General features: G+C 38.7%; 3 protein-coding genes across 3 annotated transcripts; 2 read left to right on the top strand and 1 right to left on the bottom strand.

The window, feature by feature from the left end:
• Positions 1 to 37: 37 nt before the first annotated feature.
• Positions 38 to 8,292, bottom strand: LOC134742672 (transmembrane protein 115). The gene is made up of 4 exons (XM_063675861.1): positions 7,742 to 8,292; positions 7,389 to 7,584; positions 3,871 to 4,047; positions 38 to 3,089 (listed from the first exon to the last, which is right to left on the bottom strand). The coding sequence occupies exons 1-4, from the start codon at positions 8,250 to 8,252 to the stop codon at positions 2,885 to 2,887; spliced, it is 1,089 nt and encodes a 362-aa protein (XP_063531931.1). The 5' UTR covers positions 8,253 to 8,292; the 3' UTR covers positions 38 to 2,884.
• Positions 8,293 to 8,601: 309 nt separating this feature from the next.
• Positions 8,602 to 11,352, top strand: LOC134743259 (NAD(P)H-hydrate epimerase). The gene is made up of 4 exons (XM_063676664.1): positions 8,602 to 8,764; positions 8,836 to 9,038; positions 10,018 to 10,341; positions 11,036 to 11,352. The coding sequence occupies exons 1-4, from the start codon at positions 8,729 to 8,731 to the stop codon at positions 11,268 to 11,270; spliced, it is 798 nt and encodes a 265-aa protein (XP_063532734.1). The 5' UTR covers positions 8,602 to 8,728; the 3' UTR covers positions 11,271 to 11,352.
• Positions 11,353 to 17,607: 6,255 nt separating this feature from the next.
• LOC134743260 (proliferating cell nuclear antigen) lies at positions 17,608 to 21,815 on the top strand. The gene is made up of 7 exons (XM_063676666.1): positions 17,608 to 17,761; positions 17,997 to 18,116; positions 18,841 to 18,947; positions 19,454 to 19,611; positions 19,967 to 20,083; positions 20,691 to 20,866; positions 21,376 to 21,815. The coding sequence occupies exons 2-7, from the start codon at positions 18,003 to 18,005 to the stop codon at positions 21,484 to 21,486; spliced, it is 783 nt and encodes a 260-aa protein (XP_063532736.1). The 5' UTR covers positions 17,608 to 17,761; positions 17,997 to 18,002; the 3' UTR covers positions 21,487 to 21,815.
• The last annotated feature ends 1,233 nt before the right edge of the window (positions 21,816 to 23,048 follow it).

Genomic DNA, 23,048 nt, shown 5'->3' on the forward strand with positions numbered 1-23,048 from the left:
GACTGGAATATAATATAAAATAAAAAATTACACCACATTGATTGGATATTATTTATTAATGTAACACTAGTCAATATTAATTATATTTACAAGTCTCATTCACACCTCCCCAATATCTTGGTATCAATTTTAACAAATGCATTAAAATCTGCAAAAAATATCTTTCTTTGTATACCATAGTCGCTGTCCCCATACTGAAACAAGTATGGGATTAAGGGAAATAAAATAAATACTAGAATTGTAAGAATTCACAGCGCAATTGCAGAAATTCTAATTAGAAAAATAAATTCACTGTTAAATGCATTAGGATTACCTCTGAATGCCTGCACTAACAGAATATATATATATATATATATATATAATAGCGATATTTTTACTCTGGCCGCTTCCTTATTTAGCTTTGCGGGGTTGGTCGGTACTTTTGCATTTCTATTAGAAATAGCACAAAAATGAAAGTGACAAATATCTATTTTGTTACTTTTTTTAAGTGACCAAGAAAACTATCGTCGATTATGTTTAATAATTGTAATATTTTTAGAAATACTTCAATTTATTTGTAATTCTCGATAGGCTTGTACCAGTTGTAAACAAGCCAAAAACCGGCCTTACTTGATGTGAAATCGCTATTCGTAATTAAAATGATGAGCTTCTGAAATTACTGGTTATGGCAGTGATATTAAAATATCACTGTTCAATCCGAAATACCATCGTCCACATGACAATTCGTAAATACATACATAAGGTCCATCAAGGGACAAGTTAAGAGGGTTGTTGTTAGTACAGTCGCCATCAGATATATCGGAGCGGCCATGGTGGTCAAAAAGATCTGAACAAGCACCTTAACGCCTTAACAATAGGGTATTTGACTGTATTTAAAATAAATTATTTTACACTATGCAAGAAATAAAGCACCAGAAGATTAATAGAGAAACGTAGACAGTTATTTTTAGACACAATTTCTATTTTAAAACCTGTATAAAACTAAAGAGTAGGTAATTTGATTGTGACGTACATGCTACTGTTTCATATAAATTCCATAGTAGCAAAATCGTTTTGACAGTTCGAAAAAAGAAACTGATTTGACTAGTCGTCAAATACCCTATAGAGGCTTTGTTCAGATATTTGTGAACACCTTGCCGCTCCGATATATCCGATGGCGACTGTACACTTTAATAGCTCACGAACTGCGAAAATGGACCCCACACATTTTTTAACCCTTAATGCGCCAGCGCCACGCATGTCGATAATAACTTAAATTTGTTAACCCTTCGCCGCGATTACCTCTAGTTTAGAATTGACAGATGGTTTTAAAGATTTCCACCTAAATGAAAATCGCGGACAGTTACAGTTAGACAATTTTTAGCACAAACAAAGAATGATTGGATTTTAGGACCCGATTATATTCTCGCAAATCGGCTTAAAAGGCACTTGGCGTTTCGGGCCATAGCGAGTGGCAGAATTTGTCAGTCTGTCATAAAGTGACAGACTTTTTGTGTGGCTTTAGACGCCGCAATCATGCTGATGTAAGTAGATTTTGAGAGGGCTTAAAGTTAATGAAAGCATGTTCTTTTCCACTTTAGCACTCTATCTTCCTTTACAGTTGCAACAAGTTATTTAAATTATCATATTATTGTAGAATACGTTTCTAAGAACACAAAAACATAAGTAACCATACAGGTCTTACGTTTTCGTTTCCCGACCTAGAATACAAATAGACTTCTTGACATTTTAAATACACTAGTGCAACTACTATTCACACTCTTTTCTATTATAGTGCGTCCAGATCTGGCGAAAACGGCGCGAACGAGCGTTTGCGTCTGACAGCGAAAAGTGTGCTGACTGCCCGCGTACATTACCGACTCGGATCATTTGCTTTTGGTAAAGTAACAAGCACGAACAATTTCGTACCTGTTCCTATCTCTATCGCACGCGCGTAATTATATTGCTGTAGAGGTCATGATGCCGGCGGTCAATTCCATTCTGCGAGCTCACTAATACCACAGAATAAATAATAGTATTAGGTACAGAAGGTTCACTCTCTAACAAAAAGCGTCTATTACGACAGATATGACCGCAAGGTGGCGCAAGCGCGAGCAGGCGTCCGTTCCGTAGCGGTGCGCGGCAACTACTATGGCTAGACACCAAAATTGGTGTGGGCCGCATATACTTGTAGCGACGCGACGAAATCGCGGAGTGATTTTAATAACAAAACTTCCGTGAAACACAAGACATATTTAATATATAACCGTGCTGGCGAAAGAAAAGTTTGTGATTCAGCGAAAAGTACAGGAGGCTATCGAAATTAGTCGTCATCCGAATTTTAACCGTGATTGTTGTTGGTCAGTGCCTCCGAGCTGGAAAACTGTTTTGGGTACTACGTCGGTGGACAGTGTGGACATTAGCGAATGACGTAGTGAGTGGTGTGTAACCCATCATTTGACAATAATGCCGTAAACGAGGGTAGTTTCTCGCCCCCCCTGCCGCCACCGGCGCCCGCGCCGAGTCATCGGTGCCGTCAACGCAAGCTCCTGATGACTCGGTACGGAGTGAAACATGTCAAGCGTTTTTCGACTTAAAATACGTGAGTGACCCGTTATTAATATATTTAATAAATCGCGGAGTGAGCCACGCTTGCTAATACAGTAAAGACGGGTACTCTATCTCGCGGGTAAGATAGTTTCGCGACGCTCCTGTGCTAAGAAGGCTGTCAAATTCAAAGCATGAATTTGTCTACATCTTATACAGTCAATGGATAATTCGCACGACGTATACGGGGAGCGATTAGCAAATAGCGAGTTTGCGCCACATTCGCCAGACCCAAACACACTATATCACCTAATTACAACCATCCCAGTGAACGTTCCTACTACAAATTGTTCATAGATCATGACTGCTTCGTCGTGGGAGTCTCCAGGTCCACCAGCGTGGCCTCCGGGGGCGGCGCGGGCTCGGCGGGGAAGGCGGGGATGACGTTGGAGGCCTGCGCTTTGCGGACGGCCTCCATGTTCACTTTTGTCGAGAGGTTCTTCTGTCGCGTCTGTTCGGATGTTTTGGAGAGGCGCTCGCTTAGAGCTTTGAGCGCGATTTGTCTGGAAGAAAAAAATATATTTAATTTTGTCACACAGTTATCTAAATATACAGGTTGTTTTTATTGAATTCCGTTAACGTTGGAGCATGGCTAAGTACATTTAAGGAAACTAAATGGCATGGTTAACTGTAGAAAAAAAAATATTTTTCATAAAAAAATATAAAATGCTGCATATAGCGTTGTTGTAACACAGACATTATATTTAACACTTTTACTGTCCGTGCATTACATGTAATGCACCGTTCAATTAACTCTGTCTACGTCTACGTGACGTCAGAAATGGATAGCTGTTATTTAACTCAACAAAACAATGGAAAACTATGACATATATCTATGTCATTTTGAACATAGATAGTCCGAGACAGTACTTCCGTACTAGTACCTACTACCGAGATAGTAATCATCGATTACTAATCAATATGTAAACAGGCCGTAAGGCAAGTGTACACGCTCGTAAGGGTCTTATCTGATAAAGTTAAATTATTGATTCTTAACCAGCATACCCTATACTAGTTATAAAAAATTTAACTTACTATAAAAAGTTGTGACCTATTTCTAAGTGCTAATGATTAGTTGGTAGATAAGATGGTTTTATCATGCCTATAAAATTGTCATTACACGGCTTAGCCTTCTTTGAAGAAGCATTTAGTCTAGTATTACTAATGTTGCCAAGGTCATATGTGTAAAGTATGTTGAGTAAATGTACTAATCATTAGTACATTTACTGTCGAATGTATGTCGCATTAGTTACATACATTAAATTTGTCAAACTTATGTCTTACCGCCTCCTCTCCATGTCCTGGGGCTCCACGCCCGGCATGGAGATGGTGACGCCACGAGGACTCATGGCCAAGTGCACCCGGCGCTGGCTGGGCGAGCAGAGCCCTATGCGGACCAAGCAGCGGTGCGGTGGGCCCAGGATACCCCGCACTATGGGCTGTAGGACTGTGGGGAAGAAGCTGAAACAAATTTATGTGAATTAATTTTGTGTGGTTACCACGTGGTTACTGATCTTAAGGGTGTAGATACAAGTACAAGATAAGTATAAGTACATTTTTGATTGATATGAAAGGTAAGAACTCGAGACATGCTCCTGCTACATGAATTCAATGCCCCTGAAAGGAAAGTGGGAGAGCCAAGGCCTGCCAAAGCCCCTTAGGTCAAAAACTTTGTAGACCTCTGGGTTTAAAATGACATTATTTAATGGTCTTCTACCCTTCACCAGAGATGGGCAAAATGTAATCGACTAACGATTAACGATTAAGATTACAAGAATTAATTGCGACTGACGATTGAAAACGACGATTGATCAATCTTAGTTGTATAGAGTGCAACTAATTTAGTTGCAACTAAATTAGTTGCCGATTGATTTCGGACAACTAAATTTTGTAATCGACTAATTAGTTAGACTATTTTCTCGCGACTAATGTTAGAAGCAAATTGAATAGAATACCTCGGTATGGCTATGTTGACAGACTGATTAGGACATCTTAACGGATGTTTAAAAATAAAATAGTCATGTATTACTTACGATATTTTGACCGTTTCTAAGGAGTGAGATCTGTTCTCACTATTATTTTGCTACTAAAGTAAGTAAGTTTAATGACCACACGTTGAAAACAAAATAGACCGCGTAGATAATAAACAACATGCAGATGTGTCATTCAATAGAACGTGTTATTTTTAGAAGATGCGTCGGCACTTGCACCAAAATGCAACAAACAACTTCCAGTTCCAGGTAAGTAGGATTATCCCATTGTTTTGTCACCGCGTGACACTAAAAAGAGATTTACTATTGTCAGAGACAGCAAAATATTGATAGTTTCTATGTCTAAGATTTACTCAGTATCGTATAATTCAAAGTATTAATAATGCACCTACCTACTTTATTGTTTGCGATTTGTAAACAATGCAGTTTTTCGCTATTTGTCGTTATTACCAATATATCGTTATAATAATATTATGGCATTATTTGCATTGTCATTCAAGCATTTCAAATTAAACGTGTATACATAATTTTAGCTCAATCGGATGAAGATATCTGCTTCAAAATAAGTCGCAAAATTCTACCCAAACTAACATAGTTACAACATACGAGTACCTCCGTATGTTGCATACATACGTACTTGTAGTTACATATTGCAAGATAAAACATGCAAAAACGGGCGACTACGTAGTTTTAATATAGATTTAATCGTGAAATTTAGTCGATTGAAACTAAAACTAATTTAGTTGTTAGTCGAACATTCTCACAACTAATTTAATCGCAACTAAATTAATCGCGATTAAAAAATGACGATTGATATTTTTAATCGATTGATTAGTTAACTAAAAGATTAATCGATTAATGCCCATCTCTGCCCTTCACCAAGTGGTGATTTCCGAGAGTGAATGCAAACAAAAAAGGAATTTCCGAATAGGACCATAATAATATAGCTAAAAGAAAAGAATAGATATCATTAATGTTAATAAAAAAAAAACATATCCTCCTTCAAATTTTCGAAGTCTAGAAAGGGCAAATATTATGTATAAACTAGAAAACTCATACCACAGTGATAGAATAGAGGTACTGTGCATAATGAAAAACTTGATCCAATATAAGTTACATAACTTGCATTTTGCAACACCTGCCTGGCCTTGCTTCTGAAAGACGTTCAGTCACCATCAGATATATCGGAGCTGCCAAGTTGTTTACAAATATCTGAACAAAGAATATATTATTATAAGACTTGTGACTTTTTATTGTGCCACTAAAGTGAATGTTTAGATATTTTTAAGAACCTTGGCTGCTCTTATATATATGATGATAGTGACTGTTCCCATGTTTAACTAATCAGTAATCACATTAAGTGCCAGTTGCACCATTCGCACTTGACAGACTGATCAATATCACCCGGCGCGCTGCGGCAGTTTACTATGAAACTTTCCATACAATAAAACTTAGCAAACTCTTTAACGATACAACCAGTTTGGTGCAACCGACCCTAAAAGTGACAAGTAAAAGAAACAAGTTTGTAAACAAATGAACTATGTATGATATTCACCATTGCTTTGTTATGATACAGTTAACACTAACTGTTAAATAAAAACAGTTACTCGCTCCACTGAGATGAGCAAATAACAGTTTGTTGCGGCATATAGCTGATAGATGTTAAGATTTTTGCAAAAGGTCTGGCCGTTTGATAAATGAGGTTTTAAATTTAAACTTTGGAACTGTATAGGGTTTTACTGTGGTAAAATTAAATAATGTATAAATACATTTAATCTTATTATACCCATTTCTATTTAAAAGTCTGTTTTGAAATGGTATTCTAGTTGGGGGTCAGAGTTTATAGATGTCAAATATTGCATCATTCAATACTCTGAGCCACTTTTTCATGTAAGTCATGTTAAAATTACATTGAATAGGGGGTATTACTATAATGTTCTGCCACCAGAGTACAGCACTAGCCCGTTTAGTAAACTTAGAGTAACTTATACATACTGTGCCTTTAACAGTTTTTTTGAGGGATAATAAAATATGACATTGATGCACCAGGCGGTTTGTTTACAGAGAACTTACTGAGAAACACGAATCCGAAATTTCGCTATCTGCCTCTTTATCGCTCGAATATGATGCTGCAGGTTTTGCCTGTTTCGTAGTGAATGTTCGCGCAGACTCATTTGTAAGGATCGAAATGAGTGCGCGTGTAAGTGAGTGGAATGTTAAAATTGTTTTAAAATAGTAAACGAGTACGATTTGACCGTGACTGTTTCTTAAATCCAATTTGTTTACTCTGAAATCAAGCAAAGTTACTATCCGGTATGAGGCCGGATAGTATGTCACTATCCGATATCCGACCAAATATTAAAAATAAGGGCCATATAGGCCGGATACCGGATAGTAACCGAATATCCGGTGCATCTCTATTAAAAACAAAATCAAGGTAAGGTAGTTTAATTTTTTATTTGGGGCTCTGACAAAAATTTCGCTTTTCAAACGGGTTCTGATACCAAAAAAGTTTGAGAACCGTTGCCCTATGTAACTACTCTCAGTGAAGCTGGGAGGGCCCATCTAGGTGCGCTGCCATCATCTGAAGGAAGATTTAAATATAAAGAATTACAGCATTTTCTTTATATTAAGTTCAGATAAAAGGTATCTACTGATACCAAACCTTCCATAAAATTTAAAATCATAAGTGTTATTGTGTACACAATTTGACACACATACTTCAATATCTGTTTAAAATTACAACCTTATCAGTGACATCAATGTTACATTACATAGTATTAAATTTTACTGAATACACACAAAACTCACTTGTCAAAGCTGAAATTATCAGCCATATCCCCTCGGGTCCCGCTGCTATGTCTCTGCCAGAACCTCAGGTACATCCATGACAGAATGGTACCACTGCCCCACATGCAAGGATAGGTTCCCTCCAGGGCTCCGATAGCCCATAGGATTATAGCCGCTATAAGCAGTAGGAGTGGTAGTGATCTGTTTGTAAGTTTGCCTGGAATAGTGACAATGATGTTTTAGAAAATAGAGATTACTTTCTTTACACTTTGATTTATTATGAAAGTAATCAGTAATCACCTTGACTGCATCTTAAATGATATAACACATATAGGAAACACTTAATACAGGAAACAAAACAAAGTATGCCATACCTAGGGGTGTCTTTACAAGGAGATGGTCAGGTAATATCTGCTTTACAGCCACACACACCGCGGCCAGGTACCCCGCCAGGCCGTGCACATGTATGTCAAACAGATACGATGTCTGTCCCGTGCACGCAAATATCACCAAGTAGTAAAACGTTGTCAGAAATGCCACGCCAAAGTTCGTCAGAAAGAAGAACTTCATCATTTCCATTTGGCCCCATAGCGGCTCTATTAACTTCCCACACAATCCCACAGTTACTATGTCGATAACTACTTCCCATAAGTGTATCTCGAGAAACCAGAACGTAAAAGTAGACCACAATTGAAACGAAGGAGGCAACAAATATCCTGGAGTTACACTTAGAACGTTCACGACATCTTCAGAGAACGATAACACGTATCCTATTACTACGACAACGCAAATAAATTTCACTGAAGGCGATGTGTTTCCTAGTAATGCTGAAAATTGTTGTCGAAAATATGGTAAATTACGGCTAAATACTCTAAGCGCAGCCATTTTTGTGACGGTTGATTGGGAAAAATAGACATTAGAAATCTGTCAATTGTTTTCCGTTCAGAAACGAATCGTTTATTTTTATTGGATTTAACCCTGTGAATGTTTTAGGGTTCCATAGCAGAACGGAACCCTCTGCTTTTTAAGTCTAATTTAGTTTAGAATTTGTCGTTGTCAGAAATTTGTGATACTTGTATTTGAGCGCAAGTTAAATTTGAAAAATAATTAAAAATTTATTGGGATTCCTTTTAAAAACCAAAGATAAAATGTTGCCTCAAATAGTCTGATATGAAAATATAAAAATGTCAATTGATGTCTACAGTTGTCTACAGTCTACACTCATCAGTGTCATTTGGTGTCATTGACAATGTCAACGACCTTGTTGTGATTTGATACTTCTTATTTCTTATAGTGAAAGTGAAATAATAAATATACTGACTACGATTGCTTCTACTCATTGAGGAGTTGTTAATGGTTAAATGTTATTCCTCCGGTCCATCGGCAGCGCTTTGTTGGTATACTCTAGTAAACGACCAATCAAATTCGATATCATTAAGTATATTTGTCAATAAACTGATATTTTTAGTTGCGGGCAGCCAGCGTGTGGGGTAACGGGATGACGGGTGTGAAACAATGCAGTAGTGGCCGGGTGAGCTACCTCACGCAGTCTAACGCAGCGGCGTTGGACCAGGACTTATTCAATGAGTACAAATTCAGCGTTGACCAGTTGATGGAGTTGGCTGGATTGAGCGTGGCGACAGCGGTAGCAAAAGTCTATCCACCTCAAACGTAAAACCTTATTTTAGTTGTCTTGTCCTTTCTTATGAAGCCTACTATTTTATTTTGTATTTATAGTAGGGTAGAACGGGGACAATTGAAACACGTTATGATTGAAACAACAACAAGCCAAATTTATTGAATACTATGCGGTCGGTCATTCTTAAATCCTGGACCAATAGCGTTTAAGCGTGCGATCAACGCGGTAGTGTTGAGAAGCCGGTCAAAAATGTTCTCGGTATAAAGTCAAGTACCTGTGCTGTAAAGTATGTTAGTATTTTAACGTATAATGTATAAGGTATTAACGTAACAACAAAGAAGTCTTGATGTCTTTTTTTTGCATCCCTTTTCATTGATCAAGATCTTCAGAATTTCAGATGCAGATAAATTGTGAAATGTTTATAATTTTTTTGCGAATTTTAGTTGATCTCATTGAATACAGTGATAGTTATTTAAAAAAGATTAGAAATAACAAATTATCTTTCATTTTGCCGAACATATTAAAGTGTTTCAAACGTCCCCACATAGTGTTTCAATTAACACACCTATGTGGTCAATTGAACCACTCTTTCACATTTTCTTTAATGCCCTATCATAACGTAACCATGGGTGATAGGCTTTTCAAACACATTTTATTTAATTACTAAATAAATAACCTTTAATAATACAGGCACATACCCTTCTAATTGTAAAAATAAAACAGTTACAGGCGGTTAAACATAGTGTTTCAATTGTCCCCAGCCTACCCTAACAATTATTTAAACTACCGAGGGCCTACCGCGAACCACGTTCGACGTGTTGTCTCCATGTCACGCTTACGTACGAATTTACAAGTGCGACAGAGAGGCAACAGGTCTAACGTGGTTCGCGGTAGGCCCTGTTGAAGGATCATAATCCAATTTACTTTGGAATGTAGGCAGAAAGTTATTTTCTCTTTGAGATTTATTTATTATTCAAGAACAAATGTATAAATCAGTGTATATTTTTTCAGGCATCAATCTGCCCTAATAATCTGTGGCCCAGGCAACAATGGAGGTGATGGTTTAGTGGCAGCTCGCCACATGGCTCTGTTTGGATACTCTGTGGCAGTCCACTACCCTAAACGCACACCCAAGCCCCTCTATGAGAACTTACTAGAACAGTGCAAGCAGTTTAATGTGCAAATTGTTGATGATTTACCACCAGTAACTGAGTTGAAACAAATTTACAAAGTACTTGTAGATGCACTGTTTGGGTTTAGTTTTAAACCGCCAGTCAGAGAGCAGTTGAAACCTGCATTGGATGCTCTGATTAATGCAGGACTACCAGTTTGCAGGTATTTTGCATTTCAATTCATAATATATTAAGAAACTATTGTTTTGCCCGCAATGTTGGTTCATCATCATCATCTCAGCCGAAACACGTCCACTGCTGGACAAAGGCACAAGGATCTCCACTACGAACATTTGCTGCCCTCAACCAACGGTTTCCCGCGACTTTTTATTTATTTATTTATTATTATTCCTTATAATTAACACTTACAGTCAAGCTACAGATGTTAAAAGGAGTGACATTATATTAACAATCAGAGATTACTCAACATACATAGCTAAAATGCTAACTATACAATAATTGAGCTCGGTGTCGTTATGGACTCCAGGTACTTTGGTACTCCAGGTACAGGACTTTAACCAGATCGTCGGTCCATCTAGTCTGGGGCCTTCCCACGCTGCGTCTTCCAATACGTGGTCGCCACTCGAGAACCTTTCTGCCCCATCGGCCCGCCCACTGCCACTCAAGTCTGGCAAATGTTGGTTAGAAACAACATAACTTTTGGCCATCTTTCTGTATTTTTCCGAACCAGAATCATTAGGACAATAAAATTGAGCATCAAAAAGACTTGAACCTTGAAGTCATTGCCTTAGCCATTTTTTGCATTTAAAGGGTTAATTATAAAAATTATTATTGAACATTATTTGTAATTTTTATAAATTATATTTTTGTTACCTACATAGAATTTTGTTTTACAGTGTAGATATTCCAAGTGGATGGGACGTCGAAACAGGACCAGGCAATGAACCAGCATTAAAACCATCTCTTCTGATCTCTTTATCAGCTCCTAAGCTTTGTGCAAAGCCAGAATTTCTACAGGATGCTAAACATTATCTTGGGGGCAGATTTCTGCCACCAGGAATTGTCTCTAAATATAATTTGACTTTGCCACCTTATCCAGCTCAAGAACAAGTGGTTCAGTTGTCTTGTTGACTTTTTTATCATTTGGAAATAAGCTTTTAATAGAGGTTAAGTGGTTGGTGTAATTTTTAAGGGAAATAAAAATAATAAAATGTTATTCTATTTTTAATGTCTTGTGTTTCATTGTTTTTTTAGTTTGATACAATTTTAACCCTTTGACCGCCAATGTTATGAATGATTGTATTATGAAGCATGAAAATATGATTAGGCTTTTTCTTTATTAAAATGCAGTTATAATCAATTTTTTAACATGCAGATATGTCTGCGAGCGATACTCCAAATTTTATATTAAAGGAAAAAATGGAAAAAGTTACACTTCCGGCAAGTTTCGGTTCTTCAATTTTTTCCTTTAATAAAGGCGTTTTACCTTACAATAAAACGCTTATTAAATACTTACCTTATTCGAAGCCTACAAACATAATGAGAGAAGCATTTCCGTTTCCCAATAGTATCAGACATAATTTGCCTACATTTTCCGGTATCCCTACCACCCCCTCCACTGCCAGCCTGGTGAGTCAGCCATCTTGGATGGAGCTGCTCGCCCCTTGCCTCATTGCGGCTCAGTATGCGCCAGGCAGGACTTATTTTGTAGGCTTCGAATAAGGTAAGTATTTAATAAGCGTTTTATTGTAAGGTAAAACGCCTTTATTAAATCCTGTACCTGTATTCGAAGCCTACAAACATAATGAGACGTGTTTGTTATCGCCTGGCAGTGAAGGTAAAACGCTAATGTGATGAAAAGTTAGCTAGAAATACACTGGTTTGCAAAACCCATTACAATTAAATATTATATACCAATGGGTACATAAAACTGCAGGTTCTATGGTAGTGGTACTAGTGGTAGGGTGACATAATTTAAACCATTGTATAATCAATAGAACATTTATTTTTATTTAATTATTGTAATTAAATAGGCAACAAATTGCTATTCACACATAAATGATTTCCTCGCTATGATCATAAACAATTGAACAAATTGCTTAAATTAACAACATTTTCGTCACGTGACGACGATGATTTAATTATTTCTCGACGATAAAACAATCTAAATGTGTCTCCTGAACGCCAATTTCCTTGTTCTAGAATTTTATCTATTGGAAAATTCTCTATCCAATTCTTGGAGGCTACTGCCGCACGAACACTACCTGGTGTAGCCTTAATGCCGGCGTCACGTAATAGACTCTTTACCCAACCGGCTATTACAGTCCGTGAAGCGGCCTTTGGAGTACTATGTACAGTAAGAAAGAGATTTTGACTCTTACAAGCAAGACGTTTCTCTTGTGATAGCTCTATTAGTCTTTTTATCCAAAAAACTGGATTGACGGCAGCGCACTGTGTGTTACTAAGAAGCTTCCATCCTGACTGTCTGTGATCTGCGGAGTCAGTCTTAGACCCGAAACGAGGCCAGAAGGTGATGCAGTCTTCGGATTCAATCATGTGTTCGGGGTCTATAGATAAGAGTGTAAGGTCATGGACCCTTCTACCCGAGCACAACAACAACAAAGTGGCCGTCTGTCTAGCCACATCGAAAAAATTATCGGATTTGATATGCCTAGAAGCCATAAAGGACACTAAATTTGAAACATCCCATATGGGTGGTTTTGGATCTTTAGGCTTTTGCAGGGCTATAGCTTTCAGAACTTGCTTAACAAGTTTGTGCGAACTTAGTACTTCCGCGCTATTAACGTTACATAGCGACGACACCACTGACTTATGCATTAAAATTGTACTGTATGCAAGGCCCTCTTTTTGAAACAAGTCTGATAAATAGCGGGCTAGCTGTGATCCAGAAGGTGCAAAATAATCGATATTATTTTCTTCAGCCCAGCGGCACCATCTATTCCAAGCAACTGAATATGTTTTTATAGTTGAAGGACGCCAACCCGACAAAAGCAAGGACTTTTGATCTGTAGACCAGCTTTCTAGGTCCCTCGACCACCCCCACACTTCCAGACCTCGAGCGTCATTTGATCTACTTTCGGCGGAGGAAGACCGGTTGCGACATCGACTAGCACGTCCTTCAGGTTCCATATCGTATGTGGGGGGCCCATGGCTCGACTCTTCAGATCCGCGCGCCAAAAAACCCTCTCCCATCTGGGGACTACCATTAAGTACACTCCTTTGGCCTGATTTAGGTGGTGTAGGATTTTGGGTATCAAACATGGGGGTGGAAAGACCCATGCTAGATTGAAACTCCAAGTCAGGCTCAGTGCATCGCAAAATAGCGCCTGATTGTCGGTCTGATCCAGTGAACAGTACGTCGCTACAACATGCGCCGTTCGGGACGCAAATAGGTCGATTTGAGGCGTTCCCCACTTGCGGAAGATTGGTGACGTGGCTTTTGGTAGCAGGTGCCACTCGGGGAGTACCTTGAGCCTTGAAAGGTGGTCGGCCTCGACATTGTATATCCCTGGAAGATGGTAGATACGTAACTGAATCCGAAACATATCCAGAAACCGGTATATTTTGTAGGTTAAGGTCATAAGCATGTCCGACCGAGTGCCGCCTTCGTTTCTTAGATATGCTACCACAGTCCGGTTGTCGCTCTGAATTAATAGTGAAGCGTCGCACAGATTTTGACACTGACTCAGCTGCAGGATTTTGAGAATAGTCAGTAGTTCTTTTTGGTTGCAGTGTAATTTCTTCTCGGCTGCAGTCCAAAGACCCGAGAAGTGCACATTGTTCAATTTTCCTCCCCATGCGACATCCGATGCGTCGGTCGTCAAATAATGTGTCGGTGGAGGGATCTGCATAGGTGATGTGCTCTGACAATTGGTCTTCCACCAATCCAATTCTGACAATATTTCGCTGGGGAGCAAAAACCGCTTCTTCGGGTTTTGACACAGAAGCTGGTTGACTCTCTTCTGTATGAAACGAAAGTTTAGGCGACCTCTCGGTACTACGAAGCTTGCAAAGTTCAGCATCCCCGCTAAAGATTGCAGTTCTTTGAGATTCGCAGCCTGTTGGTGAACAAGATTTGATATGAAACTCAATATTTTGAGTACTTTCTTTTCGGGGAGACTCTTCTCGTCTGTCCACGGATCCCATATTATACCCAAGTACTCTAGGCGTGTCCTGGGACTTAAGATGGATTTTTGCCAATTGATCTGCCATCCTAGCTCTTGTAGCAATTGCGTTGCAATGTTTATGTGGATCTTGAGAGTATGTGGATCCTGGTGAGCTATTAAAAAATCGTCCAAATAAACCAGGATTCTCAATCCACGCTCTCTCAGTACTTGAGCGATCCAATTTGTAACTGAAGCGAAAACTTTTGGTGCCGAACTCAAGCCAAACGCGAGACACGTCATCTGCAGCAGTTGGTTTTGGTAAACAAGTCGCAAGAACCTGCGATGACTCTTCACAATCGGGATATGAAAATATGCTTGAGACAGGTCTATCTTTGCAAGCCAGTCCCTGCTCTGTACAAAATCCTGTATTTTGACAACGTTTATCAGGCGGAACGATTCGGTTCCGACGTAGAAATTCAGGGCAATTCATTTGAAAATGGGCCTCTGCGAGCCATCCGCCTTTTCTACCAAAAACATTGTGGATAAAAAGCTTGGACTCGTGGTGGCTGCCTCCAAGGCGCCCTGATCTTTCAGTTCCTGAATCACTGCAGTCATTTCTGGCGATGCCTGTGTTGCAAAGTTCTCGTTTTGAAGCGATGCTATGAGAGGCGGTTTTGTTAAAAAGGGTATGCGATAACCCTGAATTATTTTTAAAATGAAAGGCGGTGCTTGTAGGTCTTTCCAATTTTTGTAAAAGCGTTGTAGCTGTCCTGCTTGGAAGGGCCTCGAGTCAAAAGCGCCTTCGTTTATTAGATTTATCCTTGTAAGAAGGGGATGCGCTCCGCTTATTGCCACGGGTGTCGCGCCCGTTCCTATTAGGTCGCCAGTTTCGGGGACGATAAGTGGTGTTATCGCGGCGTTGATTTGCCCTCTGATCCCCACCATTGTTTGTTCCTTGCGCAGGACAATGTTGGCATTTGCTGGGACCTGCTCCCTGCGAGGGATAATGACTGCACATACCCTGCGCGGGTGTGTATTGAGGAGGGCCACGCCTCTTACTCTGATATTGATAGCCTTGCGCAGGCATATTAGTAGCAAAGGACCCCTGCGCGGGGCGATGCACATTTCCACTGCCACCTGCTTGCGCAGCAGGGGCACTGGTGGATGACTTTGGTTTAGGCCAGAAAGCCTTGTGTACGCCTCCAGCCTTCTCGAGCACAGCTGCGAAAGGTTGAGGATCAAACAGGTTGGTAGTAGTGGGTGGAATTTTCCGTAAATTGGACTTATCGAGCGGGTCCCGCACTGCCCGCAATATCAAGTCCCTTCTCTGTTCAACTATATCAGCTCGATGACCGCACACAAGTTGTAAAGTATCTACGGACACCTTATGAAATTCACCTGTATCGAAAAGTCCTTCTAGTTTTTCTTTAATTGATGTAAACGTCAATTCACTATAGCCCTGTGCCCAGTCAAGGAATTCACGAACATTGTTCTCAATAGTTTCCTTTTGCTTTAACAACACAAAAGTAAGCGCAGCGTACGATCGCTCTGTATGTGACAGTGATTTAGATGTATTATAAGCTAGCACTTCCTCATTGGTTTCTAACTTCACAAAACCGGGAGAATGCGTGTATAGTTTTTAAACATCCAGATAACGCACATCGGTCCACGTCTTATTAGTAAAACGGTTTAATTTTTGCAAAGCTTCGAGATAACTATCAGGCGTTTTTGGAATAGCGGGTGCTTTTACGCTAGTTTCTAAATTTATAGAGAACTTTGACTGGGCAGGGGCGTTCGCAGCAACTTGTTGCTCGATAACGATATCATTACCAACATTAGCATCAGCCAACACGTCGTCATACAAATCGCCACTAACATTGTGATCGATAAAATTTAAATTATCGGCTGGCGGGTAGTTTGGAGTACTGCTACCAGGGCGGAATAGTACATTACTACAGAGGCCGGGAAGGAAGGGGTTGCCGGCCGAATATAATATACGGCCGAACGTAGTGAGGCCGGATAGTTATGAGGCCGACAACCCGTTTTCACGCCGATGTATGTATAGTGCTTTTCTCAAACCCGGCTACCATCCCCCCACACAGCCCTACCGCTCTAATGCCATAGAGCCCGTCAGGTTAAAAAAAAACTTTTTTTTCTAATAGGCGTATTGGCAGAACGTCATAAACGAACCAAAAAGCAAATATTGCTTATAGTTTTTTTTTAATGGCTGAATGCCATGATGCTGTGCCACAATTATATGTGAAATAGAAATTAAAAAAAAGCCACTTCCCGGCCTAGGCCTGCAACTTTGTATGAAATTTCATTACAGACCTCTCGTCTAGCCGCGCCTGAAACGTGATACTTCCCAGCCTAATATAAAGAACGTAATATCAATATTACATAGCATGTTTGAGAAAAAACAATTTACGTAACTCGCTTACCTCCTTTGCAAGTTTTTTCACCTTGTTGTTTGAATACTGATTCCGCCTTTTATGACGACGTCTTTTCTTTGCAGACGAATCACTGCTCGAACTTGAAGACGAACTCGAGCTTTCCGAATCATTCCTATTTCTCTCGGGGTCCTTACCTTGACCACTCATTGTTGCTGCAAGCAAATCACGTTAAAACAAAAAGCACAATCTTAAAATTACGTTAGACCGGAAATGTAACAGTTAAAATTTTACTTTTTCAAATATCGAACGGCAATAACCGTTATTCATTCAAAAAATACTATTATTTGAACAGAACTAAAAATTCAATAAAGAATTTTAATGATACTATACGTTATGAAACTTGTGAAAGGCTAAAATTTAAAAAGACTTTATTCTCGGTGGGACAAGACGGGCTCGTCTTAGACCACGACCGTTCACTTTGGGAAACAAAACGCTAATGAGGCAAGGGGCGAGCAGCTCCATCCAAGATGGCTGACTGACCAGGCTGGCAGTGGAGGGGGTGGTAGGGATACCGGAAAATGTAGGCAAATTATGTCTGATACTATTGGGAAACGGAAATGCTTCTCTCATTATGTTTGTAGGCTTCGAATACAGGTACAGGATTTAATATAAAATTTAAAATGCAGTTGTTGCCACTAAGGCAACATTGAAAATGCCAAATGTTATGTACATTGTACATTACAGGTTTAAATATCTAAATCATATTAATTGTTTTAGTGCACATTCTGCACAAAAAAAATTCAGTGTATCGCCTCAACTCAAATTCAACAAGCAGGTTTGCCAACATAAACCTTTGAAGAAAAAACTGGTGCTATTCGAGTCACATTTTATAACTTACGATGCTGAACCACGCAACCAAAGAGTATATAACCTCTACAGGCTACATGATTGACGTTTGAACTGTCGTTTTCATTTCGCGCCATTTTTTCCCTCCACCGGCTGTCACATTCGCAAGCTCGTGAGGTCAGCTCAGCACCCAGCGTCATTTATTTAGTCTCAAGGCATTTGTTCTTGTCGCAATCCCGCAAATATTCTGTAATACGTGAGTATTCTTGTGCAATGGTATTCTAAACATATAAGTAACATGTGTACATGATATGGTGCATTTGAAACAGTGAACTAACAAAATCCGTTACTTGCGTCGTTTGCTACGTGCCATGTTTTCTTTGTTACCAACGCTTGTAGTTGAACCACCAGTTTGAAACTTACGCGATTAACTTAAATAAATAGAACATTCAAACGTACAGTGTAAATTAGTCTTGTTACTTCATTGCCAGGTAACAATGTTCGAGGCACGTTTACTCAAAAGCTCAATCCTCAAGAAGGTGCTGGAAGCAATCAAAGATCTGCTAACACAAGCTACGTTCGACTGCGATGACAATGGAATTCAGTTACAGGTAAATCCCTTTGTCTGTTTATGGACTAACATAACCTAAGTTCACATATACTTTTAAAGAACTGATTCTTTCTTCTCTTTGATATTGTTTACCAAGATCCCAATATTCCACATTTGGTCTCAATCAGGGGTTGCAAACCATGGCCATCAACTTCCACATTAACCCTGAATGATTTTACAGTTAGCATGAAATAGATATGACGGCTAGAATGGCTAAGTGTGGAATCACATCTATAAGGTATTTGACTACTAGTATTCAGACCAGTTTCTTTTTTTGAATGATTGAAATGAAATGATTTTGCTACTACAAACTTTACTTGAAACACTAGCATGTGACGTCACAATCTTATTACCTACTCTTTAAAGTTTTATACTGGTTTCAAAATATAAATTGTATCTAAAAATAACTGTTGACTATGTTTCTCTATTAATCTTTTGGTGCTTTAATTCATGCATGGTGTAATTTTTTTTATTTTAGATACAGTCAAATACCCTATTGGCATTGAACCACACATTTTATATATGAGAAATCACTTATTAGTATGAAGATACCCATCTTCATACTAATAAGTGATTTCTGCAAAATATATAGCTACATACCCTATGTTGCAATATACATATATTTGGCAATAACTATCTATTTGATGCTGTCTGTACTACATTTGGATTTTGAAAAACAGTTCATTTAGATTATAACTATAAATTCCTTCTTTGTATTCTATTAGGCCATGGACAACTCCCATGTGTCTCTCGTGTCCCTCACTCTCCGAGCAGATGGCTTCGATAAATACAGATGCGACAGAAACATTTCCATGGGCATGAATCTGGGAAGGTAAGTTTATAAAAATGTAATCACCAAATTGTTCTTTCTTAACCCTTCAATTGGCATAGGGTCAAGGTGAAAACAGTGGCTCGGTAGAAAAAGGCCGGGTACAGTGGCTTACTTACCTTCAACGCGAGAGAGGCAATATTTGGGCGACTGAGCCACTATTCGAGCTGAGCCACTGTTTCCGCCTTGACCCTACATCATTTTAGAGCTCTTAGAATTGTTACTGACTATTTATTAAATTTAAAATAGATGTTATCCCATGATTACAGGTTTATGAGTATATTGCCAGTAGAGTGATAAGATAAGCATTCAATTTAAATTTTAGGTTTTACTTTCAGATCCAAAAAATGATTTTCAAAACACATTTATTTTGATTATTTTTAATCTACATACATAATTTGAACTAGTTTCAAGGAAGAGAAGGAATGGCAGCATCAAATACTAAAAATAATTAAATAAACAAACACTGCACTACTACTAAAGTACCATTTTACTTTATTTCTCCACAGCATGTCCAAGATCCTTAAGTGTGCAGGCGACAAAGACACAGTGACCATGAAGGCACAAGACAATGCGGACACAGTCACATTTGTCTTTGAGAGCCCTAACCAGGAAAAAGTCTCAGATTATGAAATGAAACTTATGAATTTGGATCTTGAACATTTAGGTAAGTTGTATAAAGATAATAGATTTTATTTGACATTTTTAATTTAAAATATGTGCCCTCCTGTTTACACTTTTGCCCACTTGTGTTTGTTTCAAATTGCGCGCCTAATTAATGTTACTCTTGCAAGACTCGCATAAAGCGCGTTTAATTTTTTTTTTCTTTCATTATAGTACAGTTATATTTTTAAATAAACAGCAGGTATGAAAATGTATGGTTTTCCTGGAATTAAAAGTAAATATAATATTAAATACCGACTTAGGTAATTTCACCTAAACTACCCACTTTTTCAACTACGCTACACCACTACAATTCATAATTTCTCAGTTTATTAAAATGTAAAATTAAAATAATACAGGTATTCCCGAGACTGAGTACAGCTGCACAATCCGCCTGCCCAGTGGGGAGTTCGCGCGGATCTGCCGGGACCTCTCCCAGTTTGGCGAGTCCATGGTCATATCTTGCACCAAGGAGGGTAAGAATTTCTATATTTAACCAATATTAACAGTCTGAACCAATATCAACCGAGTCTAGTGGGCTCTTTATGAATATGTAACCTGTAATAAATGCCAAAATATCTTTCTAATAAATATGGTTGCTAGGAAGACGCTTCTGCTTGTATTATAGATATATAGATTATAGGCCTAAACAGCCCCCACAAGGTTTTAAATTAATGTAAAATGTGTAGATACCTATGTGTTAACAAAACACAAATTACTGACCAAAAGAAATTTCCTTGAAATGAAATAAAATGTATTTATTTGTCAGAATATGGTACATTGATGTGATCTTAAGTTAGAATTAATGCAAGTTCCATCATATTCTACCGTGAAGTCGCCTTATCCCTTATTAGGCGGGTCCACACAGGCTGCTTTGCGCGGCAATTTTCTCGCAAGGCGGCTCGTTCTGTGTGGACGCACCTATTAAGAGCACTTGAAACATGTTTTTTAAACTCTTACCTGGATAAGGGTTATACATTCAGCATTCAGGTGTTAGTTTTACTAATGATCCAATATTTATGCTAAATAAAAAAAAAAACAATCATAAATTCTCCAACAGTTTTCTCTTGTCAATGCCCTCAGGCGTGAAGTTCTCATCGACGGGCGACATCGGCTCCGCCAACATCAAGCTGGCGCAGACCGCATCCGTGGACAAGGAGGAGGAAGCCGTCGTCATCGAGATGGACGAGCCCGTCACCCTCACGTTCGCCTGCCAGTATCTCAACTACTTCACTAAGGCCACGTCGCTGAGCCCGCAGGTATTTACCTCTTTTGGACTGACCGATGTGAATTATCTAACTCGTCTTGCGTATGTGATGAGCAGAATAAGCAAAACTACAAGATGAACGGGCACGCAATGATTGCCCTGCGCCGGCCAGATTTTCAGGTGACCGCAACAAGCGCTCTCACGTTTTTTTTTTTAAATTAGACAACCAATGTCTTGTTTGGCGTTGCTTAATATGGCATAACAGACTGCGAAACGCAACAACTCGTCACTTTTTTCACTTAAGTTAAAGTCGAGATGTCGTATATAAAACAAAATTTTTGCAAGTATTATTTGTTATAAAATATTTTGCTTTGTTATTTTAATTAGAAACACTACAACGAACCAGTGTCTTCTGCATTCGCGGCAGACGCCATCACCACTAAGCCACCCAGCCCTGGGCTGGCAGCCGCATTACTCACTTTTTCTTTCGTACATGATGTTTATTTCAGTTCACGTAACAATTTTTATTCAATCGTTTACAGTACTCAATTTTAATCACAGGTCCAACTGTCTATGTCGGCTGATGTCCCTTTGGTGGTGGAATACCGCATCCTGGACATCGGCCACATCCGCTACTATCTCGCGCCCAAGATCGAGGAAGAAGACAGCTAGACTAATCGCCATTAAGGATAATACTAGTTTTAATCCACACTATTAATTTAGGTTTTATACAGCATCGGTTTCTGTTATCGTGTCTTTGTAATTGTCAATTTCGAGAATAAATTTAGACAATTACATTTTCTGGCTATAGAAGCTTGAAAGTAGCTGGGCCATTTCTTCATTTAGCGTGTTAAAGTAAAATGTAATTGTGGGTATGACCTAACTTTCCAGATTTGTTAGCTACTGCTAAAATGAGCGGGACTCGCGCAAGTATTGTCACGACTGATATAAATTATGCTATTTTGTACTATGTTGCACAATATACGTAATTCCATAAACCATTATTGAGTATAATTTGTCTGTCAAATCATATTTCCAAAAATAAGCCAGGGATCTTCAAACTGCCCGAAACAAGAAAAACTGGAGAATTAAAAGCTAAACAAACCGCTTTGAATACCCATAATTTTAGAAATATAAGCGGTAAAAGCAATTCTTTCTATTTAAACGAGAAAAAGCTTAGCCAAATCATCAAGGATGTATCATGGATCCTCAAATTAAAATAAAACAGAAGATACACCTTTAGGAAAATTTATATTGACATTCCATCATAATAATATAAAAAAATACTACACAGTATTTCAAATCATGTCCATGTTTCACATGAGTATTTAATCTGAAATATGAATAAGAAATCAATGCTTATTAGTTATTACAGAAAGCTCACAAAATAAAATCATTCTAACTCAAATGGAATGTAAAACTTACGTCTATTCAATAATTTAGCAGGTTCTAAACCTTTGTTTTAAATAATATTACATCTACAAATGCCTTTGGTCTTTATGTACTAGCCAATGCGGTAAAATATATGAACTTTTGCGGAGAATGTACAATGTCATGCAATAGTGAAAAGTTCTTCAAACGTATATAATCGTCATATTAGTAGATTAGGTGGGTCCACACAGGACGAGCACGTCTCGCGGCAATTTCCTCGCGAGGCCGCTCGTTCTGTGTGGACCCACCTATCCAATCACTGTGATGATCCTATAAACCCACGTTTCAATAACTGGGCAACAACAATTTACTGTGAATTTCTTTCATTTCCAAATATCAAAGATATTATAGTAATCTATTTTACGTGAATTTTACTAGCCAAGGCGGAGTTATTGAATCACAACATAGCTCTTAAATGGCAACGTGACTAGACCATATTAAACTTACAGTCGTACAATAAGCATACACAGATTGTAAAATAAATAAAAATATCCTGTTCCCGAAAGAATGGTGAGTATCAGGATGGCGGGTGTACATCAACAAATGGAGCTGCGGTATACGTCAGGAGTTAGTGCTAGCAATGTGCCAAATGTGCGCCAAAATTGGAGCAATGTACTGTTTAAACTCCAGAGATATTTAAGATATAAATGACGTCCGCCAACCTGACGTCAGGTTGGCGGGTGCATTTCCAGGTCTAGCTAATGGCTGCCTACTCAAGGGTGAAAGTACTGCCTACAGTTAGTGCTCGCAATGTGCTTCCACATGTATGAAGCACAATCAAATTCAGAGAACGGTTAAAGAGT

This window comes from Cydia strobilella, chromosome 7, assembly GCF_947568885.1.
Source record: "Cydia strobilella chromosome 7, ilCydStro3.1, whole genome shotgun sequence".
NCBI lineage: Eukaryota > Metazoa > Arthropoda > Insecta > Lepidoptera > Tortricidae > Cydia > Cydia strobilella.